Source organism: Hirundo rustica, chromosome 3, assembly GCF_015227805.2.
Source record: "Hirundo rustica isolate bHirRus1 chromosome 3, bHirRus1.pri.v3, whole genome shotgun sequence".
Taxonomy (NCBI): Eukaryota; Metazoa; Chordata; class Aves; order Passeriformes; family Hirundinidae; genus Hirundo; species Hirundo rustica.
In genome coordinates this window covers 71,469,555-71,477,952 of record NC_053452.1, presented here as the reverse complement: position 1 = coordinate 71,477,952, position 8,398 = coordinate 71,469,555, and the positions used below count along the sequence as shown (strand labels likewise).

At 45.6% G+C, this 8,398-nt stretch overlaps 1 protein-coding gene across 5 annotated transcripts; it reads left to right on the top strand.

Moving 5' to 3' along the window:
• The first annotated feature begins 1,522 nt into the window (after nt 1-1,522).
• MTRES1 (mitochondrial transcription rescue factor 1) lies at nt 1,523-5,848 on the top strand. 5 transcript variants are annotated; one of them, XM_040060682.2, is made up of 4 exons: nt 1,523-1,582; nt 3,054-3,483; nt 4,310-4,382; nt 5,396-5,848. In XM_040060682.2, exons 2-4 carry the CDS (start codon nt 3,062-3,064, stop codon nt 5,570-5,572), a joined length of 672 nt encoding a protein of 223 aa, XP_039916616.1. In that variant the 5' UTR covers nt 1,523-1,582; nt 3,054-3,061; the 3' UTR covers nt 5,573-5,848. The 5 variants fall into 5 exon arrangements, with proteins under 5 accessions (XP_039916616.1, XP_039916619.1, XP_039916621.1 ...); XM_040060685.1 differs by lacking the exon at nt 1,523-1,582 and adding an exon at nt 1,781-1,894; XM_040060687.1 differs by lacking the exon at nt 1,523-1,582 and adding an exon at nt 2,274-2,442.
• Nucleotides 5,849-8,398: the final 2,550 nt, after the last annotated feature.

Here is an 8,398-nt window from a genome sequence, read left to right as displayed (position 1 = left end):
AAAGGTGTTCAGAGATTTCTTCTTAGAGAAGTTTCTAAGGAGGGGAAATAGTTTCGCCCAGGGAAATAGAACTGCTCCATTACCAAATATTCCTGACATAAAAACCTCAAACATTTTATGACAAAGTTTATACAGGTGTCAAATTAAGCAAACACTTATAATGCCCATGCTAATTGCACAGCTGCTCTTCAACAGTAGTTCTGCAGTTAAATCACTTTTCAGATTTGCCACTATTTTTCCAAGGGACGACTGGCCTGTCAGGCGAGGTGGCCGGCATTTTGAAGTTGAGGAGCTTTGCCATCTGCCAAAATTACCCCGAACCTTGTGCAGCCACTTAAATCGGGGCAACATGCTACCAATCTGGTTGCATTCTGTGCCTGTTCTGTATGGATACAGAGAATTGCCCAAATGCTGAGAAATCGGAGCATTCAGAAGCACCAAGAGATTGGTGCACAGCATAGAGAAATCTGGGAGAAGGCAGAAGAGTGGATGGACCTCTCCTAGTTTCTGAGCTCCAAAGAGAAGGAATTGTGAATTTCCACCAGTAATGGAGATGCGGAGTAGAAGAGGGAGGTGTGAAGGAAAGTAAGACAGATAAGGGGAAACGTAGGCCACAGAGGGGTTTGGACTAGATTGTCATGGTGACCAAGCCTTTCAAATCAATCTGTGGTTGGAAAACTTTCGCATCTGCTGGCGGGATTTCCCCAGCAAGAGATTTTCATGTTTTTCTGGTTTGGGCATGTGGTCAGAGCATGAGGGGCTGAAAACACAGAAAAAACTTCCCTAGAAAGCTGGGAAGATTACAATGGGAAACAGCTGCAGCATATCTCGGCGGGGTGGGAGTCCATCGGTGGCTGGGCCAATCTTGCAGCAGAGCAGAGGGCAGAGGTTGGCCCAAGCACAGAGGGTTCTTGCCGTGGAACCTCCCCGTTTGCTGAGGAGGGAGGGATCGGCAATAACACCCGCTTTAGCCGGCTGCCCTGCTGCCTCTCCCAGCTCCCTGCAGCGCCTGCTCCCGAAGCGGCGGGCACAGCGTGCAGAAGGGGACAGGCAGCTCCAAATACCTAGAGGGAGGACGCCAAGAGGACGGAGCCAGGCTTTTCTCGGCGGTGCCAACTATTAGGACACGAAGCAACAGGCAGAAAATGATGCACAGGAAGTTTCACCGGCACATGAGGAAGAACTTCTTTACTGCTCGGGTAACCGAGCACTGGAACAGGCTGCGGAGAGCTAGTGGAGTCTCCTTCATTGGAGATACTCAAAAACTGTCTGGACACAACCCCGTGCTCTGGGACGACCCTGCTTGAGCAGGGAGGTTGGACCAGATGAGCCACTGACCCACTATGGTGCCTTCCAACCTTGCCCGTTCCGTGATTCTGCCAGAGGCGCCTCGGCTCCCGGACCGGCGGGCTCGGGGCGGAGAGCGAGCGGCGGCCGCTGCCCGTCCCTCCGCGGGGCGCGGAGCGGGTGCGCCGGGCCCCGGCAGAGGGCGCCGAGCCGGGCCTGCGGCGGCTCCGGCTCCGCCTCCGGCGGCGAGCGGCGGCGCGGGGACGGCGGCGCGGCCCGGGCCCGAGGCTCCCAGGTAACGCCGCCCCCGCGGGCCGCCCCCGCGCCGGGGCCGGGGCCGGGGATCCCAGGTGGCGGGGCCGGGTCGCGGCGGCGGGCGGAGGGCGGGCCCCTGCGGCCTCCCGGGGCAGCCGCCAGGGAAGGCGGGGCCGGTCCCGCCGGCGCCCAGCGGCCCAGCGGCGGGTCGGGGGCCGGGGGTGCCGGGCCGGGCTGTGCCGTGCCCGCCGCGGGGCTCCAGCGAGGCGGAGAGGGCGCGCTGCCTGTGCGGGCCGGGCTCACGGCCCTCCCGGCCCGCTCGTACCCGCTGGCCAGCGCGGAGCGAACTAAGGTCGAGTGCTAAAAAGAAGCAATAATATTTGTTTACGCGTTCAAATAACTGTTGGAATTTGGCCCCGAACTGAGTAGAGGCCTGTGTCTTCTGCGATCGCTCTACCGTCCTGCAGTTCAAACTATATGTCATATATTTTAAGTTCACATATTTAGAGACAAGAAAAAAAGCCAGCGGAGGTTTGGTTGTTTTTATTTGGCCAGAAATGGCCCTCCTTGTTCAGGTTTTTGTTTGTTTGTTTTTGTGGGGGGTTTTTTTGCTTTGTTTTTTGTTTTTTTCTCAATCGCAAATACCGTCTCATTTCATGTTTCGTCAGGGGTCACTTGTGTGCGGGGAAAGCAAACTAATCTCATAAGGAAGCACGTGTTTCCGTGGATATAAGATGACAAAAGGCAGCGCAGCACTCAGCCAGTAGGGACTGTAAATCAGTCTCTGAGAGCGTCGAAAGACATCTGGGGTGTTTTTCGGGTGTTTCCACCTACTCGTCCCCGGCTGGAGAGAGGAGCAGCAGCTCCGGAGAGCTTTCATACGAGCCTGCTGATGCCGGTGTCACTCCCGCTGTCGCTCCTGTCGCGGTACATAGAGCCGGGTTATTTCTCCCGGGCGCTGCCACGGCGCCAGTTCCCGTTTGGAGAAACAGGGGGGGACATTGCGCAGCGTTTTGCCATGCAGGAGTGTTGTGGTCCAAGCAGAAACTGAGGTTACGCGGCTTTCGGCTTTTCTGGATCTGCTTGCTTGCAGTGTTCAGCAACTTTCTTGTATTGACAATGACTCACGATAAATAGAGACCTGCCTGTGTTTTTTATGACACAGATAGCGGCGTTTCTGTGTATTTTGTGAATTGTGTTTCAGATACAGGGAGGAAAGTGCCACGGATATGTTTGAACAGTTAATGTTGAACACCAGAAAAGGAATTACAAACAGAGTATTCTGCTGGGCTTTTCTGTGCTTGTTTCTCATCTGGTGTCTCAGCTCTTTGTGGTGTTGGCCAGTGTATGAGAAGGTCAGATCACAAAGCCACCTAAAGCCTTGTGCATCGCTGTATGGGGGACTGGATACTCGTCTTTTTGTAATAACTGTTATGCTGTATATTGGGAAATCCTTCCAATCTGTCAAAGCAGTTGCTCATTTTTATGTATGAATGTTTGTTTTATTTTAGGTTGTGCTATGACTGGCTTCAGACTCCCCATCAGCACTTTCAGAAAACTAAATGTCTGGTTCGGACTGTGGGAGAAATTTCCCTCAAATAAACTGTATCCCACTTGGAGGAGAAGCTTACTCTGTAGCTGTCAAGCAAGCACAGTAAACTACAGATGTTTCATTTTTTCCCCAGTCAGACTCAGTGCACTAAGACTCTCACCAGACTACATCTCAGTACTTTCTCTGCGAAACAAAAGCAGCAAAAGCTCTAAAAAGAGCAGACAAAACGTACAAGAAGAGGAGGAAGAAGAGGAGGAAGATGAAAGTAATTTGGAAGATGAATTTGAAGATGACCCCCACGTAGTAAAAGATTACAAGGATCTTGAAAAAGTCGTGCAGTCTCTTCGATATGACGTGATCTTGAAAGCTGGTCTAGACATGGCAAGAAAGTAAGTACAGAAGAAACAGCTTGCTAGTGAGAAAGATGCCATCATCTAAAATTTGGCTTTTGATAACCTTTTATTGCTGGAATAACTCAGTATTTGTGGGGTTTTTTTTGGTGTAGCTTTTTGTGAGTCTATAAATAATATGTTTTGGATGTATGGATGTTCCTGTTTATTTTACCCTATCTCCCTTGAAATAGCCTGAGTTTGCTTTTCCCTGTCTGCAGTATTTCTAAGATTGCTGAGGAGGCATTTTGTATCACTTACTATTTCTTTAAAATTAAGAAAATGCAAAATACTGTACTGAGTAGTATGAAAAGGTCTAATTTGGGTTTGAGAGAGTGAAATAATGCCCTATTTAATGAATGGAGAAGTAGGGGATGGTAAGTATGAGTTTCACAGGTCCACCAGGTAAATGTGCAGTCTAAAAATGTATCACAGTGTTTGATCTAGTGCAACCTGCAGAAGGTTATCCTGATATCACTATGTTGTTAGAACAGAATATTTGTATAACTTGATCACTTACAATTTTTTAAACTGGCTGGTGCAGGAAAGGGGACATTATCCATTGGATATTCAGGAGACAAATCTCTAAAAACAGCGTTTCTGGCACAGAGCAGCTATATGCTATTATTTCATTTAATATGAAAGACCTTTTCTTTACTTCCAGTTCAAGTCTATCCTGACCTTAAGTGAAGGTGTCCTTTACACACAAATTAGAGTTGTGGAAATGTGCCTTGCCCATGAATGGTGGTGTTGTGTTTCTGCAAAGAAAAAATTGCGTTTCATTTGCTGCCCACTGTAACTGCAATAAAATCTTATTTTTCTTCAGTAAAGTAGAAGATGCATTCTACAATAATGAACTCAGGCTGAATGGAGAAAAACTATGGAAGAAAAGTAGAACTGTAAGACTTTTAATTTTTATTTTTTTTTTTACTGTACAAGAAAATAGCTAAGTCATGATCTCTCCCCTCTAGATCACTGCAAAGGTGAATGCACAGCATTGGTAATACCACTTCCACCTTGGGGGGGTTGGTGTGATTATGGTTCCCTGGGTAAAACATTATTCCCTAAGGCAGACAGGAAACTGGTGTGGTTGAAGAGTCAAATCTAAGGCTGAAAGTCAGGAGAAGGCAGCAAGGACAGAACATTTTAAGTTGCTGAAGGAAGCAATGATAATGTATGCAAGGTTGATGGAGTAGGAATGATTAAATCTGAGGTATTGGTGGAGCAGGCACATGATTAAAGAGAAAGTTTGATGATAGAAAGGCATTGAAACTGGGGTAGCTGAGGGAAGGTTGTTGTACCTATAATAGAGCACACAGGACCACAGTAAGAGAGAGCCAGAAGGGTCACCAGACACATCTACCAACCCTTTCTTTATGTGATGGTGATCGTCGGTGGTGACTGCTGTCATCAAAGGGCAATATGATGAGAAGTTTTGATTCCTGATCCCATAGAGTTACGCCTGGTTTACGAGAGGTGTACTGCATCTGTGACCTTTGAGAGGAGCACAGGCAGTTGCTGAGCACTCTGTCCTTTGAAACGCTTTAAACCGTTCTAAAGGCACGAGGAGGAACTTTGCATTTTGCTGTTTTGTGCCTGTGCTGACAGAGTTTGGTGGGAAGCACGCTTCAGGAAAAAGAGACCTACATGAAACCTTTCTCAGAGAGTTGGGTGTTGGTTGTATAACATGGATGGTGAAGCTCTTGGCAGGGAAGGTCATGAGACAAGTCATTGCATATTGCCACGACTTTCCTGGAAGTTCATAGCTGGAGGATCTATAATAGGTCTGGTATTGGCTGCCTTCCTCCTCTCCTGTGAGATAAGAATATTAAGTGGAAAGAAAGGAAGATTGCGGGCATTTGTTTTCCCCAGGGAATGTTCATAATCTCTCATCTTCTCTTTCTGTTTCCAGGTAAAACTTGGTGACACGCTGGATCTCATAATAGGTGAAGATAAAGAAACAGGAACTGCTGTAGTTATGCGGGTAGTCTTAAAAAAATTATCTGACAAAACAGAAAGTGAAAAATACAAAGTGATTTTGAGACGCTGGAAAAACTTAAAAGTGCCCAAACAGGATGTACTTAAGTAACACGAGGTTGCATGTGGCAGCATAAGACTTTTGCAGAAAACCTTATTTTTTTGTTAAACGTGAATTTTGGTTGAACAAAATTACAGTACCCTTTTTTAAGGGCTTGTGTCAGAATGTTATCTCGCTCTGCTGCGTACATCAATAATCATGCAATAAAGCCTGTCACTTTTTGCTGTTAGCTTTGTTTTGTGGTACTGTAAGTTAAAAGATCCAACACTTATATTTCCAAGAAGTTTCTTATAAATAATGAGCCAATAAAGACTGATTTGATCACTATTTAATTGCTGTCTAATTTTGTTAATCAGAAAGGTTACATTAAAGCTGACATCATGTCAAGCAAAAAGGCTTTATCTCTATATTCATAAAATAGGGCTAAAGCCCTCAATTATGTAAAACTGCTTCCTTTTTCATTATTTAATCTTAATTAAAGGTTAACAGTACCAACACTATGCTTACATATGCTGCTGCTATACCAAGAATACAGCAGAATACTGATTGCAGTGGCATATTTCTAAGCAGGAAAACTTCATGGTGACAGAGAATCATAGCATAGTTCATGTTGAAAAGACAAGATCATTGAGTCCAGCTATTAACCCAGCACTGCCAAGCCCGTCACTCAATCCTGTCTCTAAGTGCCACATGTTCGTGCCATTTAAATACCTCCAGGGATGGTGACTCCACCACTTCCCTGGGCAGCGTGGTCAATTGCTTGACAACCCTTTCAGTGAAAAAATCTTCCCAATGTCCCATCTAAAACTCACCTGTTGCAACTTGAGGCTATTTCCTCTTGTCAAATCAGTTGTTGCCTGGGAGAGGAGACCATCCCCATTCCCCATCACTCTCTGGACCCAGACATCCAGACAGGCTTTTACTCAGTGAACAGTGCCCCTGTCCAGCCCGTAAGTAGCCAGTTTCTTGAAGAGAATGCTGTGGAAAATGTTGTCAAAAGCTTTACTAAAGTCCAAGTAGACAACATCCACAGCCTTTCCCTCATCCATTGAGGAGGTTGCTTTATCACAGAGAGTTCCAGCCAAAGCTCTCTGTTTAGCCAGGCCAGTCTCACCAGGTGTGTCAGGAAGTTATGAGTAAATCATGGCAGTGATACTCTGCTCTCATGGAGAAGACAGATCAGTGAGGAGCTCTTCGTAGTACCGCTGATTTTTACTGTTCAACTAACAATGCAGAGGAAGATGAAATCTCAGATTGTCATGTATTAATTTCATTGTGGCATTTAGGTGTTTATTTAATACTTAGGCATTTTAAGGAGCTGAGTAAAGGTCAGACCATACTGGTGTGAGAAGCTCACGTCTGTATTAATTCAGGAAAATACAGTCACTTAGGACAGGCATCTCAGGAATAACCACTTGCACTGGTGACGTGCATTAAACACGTGCTTCCTCCAACAGAACTTGTTGGAAGAACTGTGAAGCGTGCAGATTTTTTGTTGTTTATATATGTTTAGACAGCCACACCCAGGTGTGTGTCTGCAGTAAAGCTGGCCAGTAGGAGAAATTAGCTACTGTTCATCCAGTCTGGGTCTGCTCCGAGTCTAGTCTGGAGATCCCAGAAGGACAGATAGCCCTGAAGAGGCAGCAGGATTTTCCAGGACACTTTTTCATTCATGCCAACAGCTACTCAATAGCTGTGTTTAAGCAGGGTGTACCTCTCCATAGCCTCAAAGTGATGGCTGCTGTGTGAAGGATTTAAAATAATTTCTTGCTTTCTTCAGGCATAGCTGAAATGTGTGCTGTTTTGGTTTTGTTTTGTTGGTTTGGGTTTTGTTGGTATTTTGTTGTTGTTGTTGCTGTTGTTTGTTTTCTGTTTAGTTTTGTTTTTAGTTGGGTTGGATTTTAGCTTTTCATTTTGTTTTGCATGGTTTGGTGTTGTTTCTTTTTTTTTTTCCTGATTGTGTAGATGTTTAAAGATGCAGATACATGTCTAGCTGTTGATTTACAGTCATAGTGACCTTTTAAAAAAAATGGTTCTTAAGAGGACATGATCTTGGAAAGCTTCCCTAGGGGATTTTGGTGATCCTTACTCTGCAGAAGTGAAGGGACTCTGCAGAGCAAGCACCCAGACGAAGACAGCAGGCAGCAGGCCTGTACTTTCATTGTGGGCATTGCTGTCACCACTCTGTTGGAGCTTGCACCAACTGCTATGGAATTAAATAAGATACATCCTCTGTTCCCCAATTCCACTTATTCTTGCTATTCTAAGTGGCTGCCATAATCTCCAGGGGTGCTGAGAGAAACAAGTAGAGAGGTGTGTTGTAATGTGTCAGTGAGCTCCAGCTGCTGGTCAGCAACCTGTCAAATGCTTGTCAGCATGTACACACCACCTGTCACCTCCACCAGTAGCAGCTTACACCAGAGCATGCAGGAACAGAGGAAGACCCCGCTCAAAAAATGCCAGGAATACGCTGGGGCTTGGGAATAGCTAAGGTATGGATGTGAAGAAATTAACTTTCTGAAAGGATCTGGTCTGTGCAGGATAAAAACTCTAACAACAACAAAAAAGTCAACACCATCCTGGCATCCAAGATGAGCAGAGCATCCTGGCATCCCAGAGAGCTATTAACATAAGAAATAGCACTTAGCAGGGTAATTTATTGAATTGGACAGAATATAAATACAGTATTACATCAAAAAGTTAAATTTTTGACTTCTGGAAAAGCCTTTTGGAAACTAAAGAAGATAAGAGCACAAGCAATCAAAACAGCCTGTTCCTAATGATGACAGTGACTTTTCACTAGAGCCTGTAGTGACAGGACAAGGGACACTGGTTTTAAACTGAAAGAGGATAGATTTACATTGGATATATTAATTT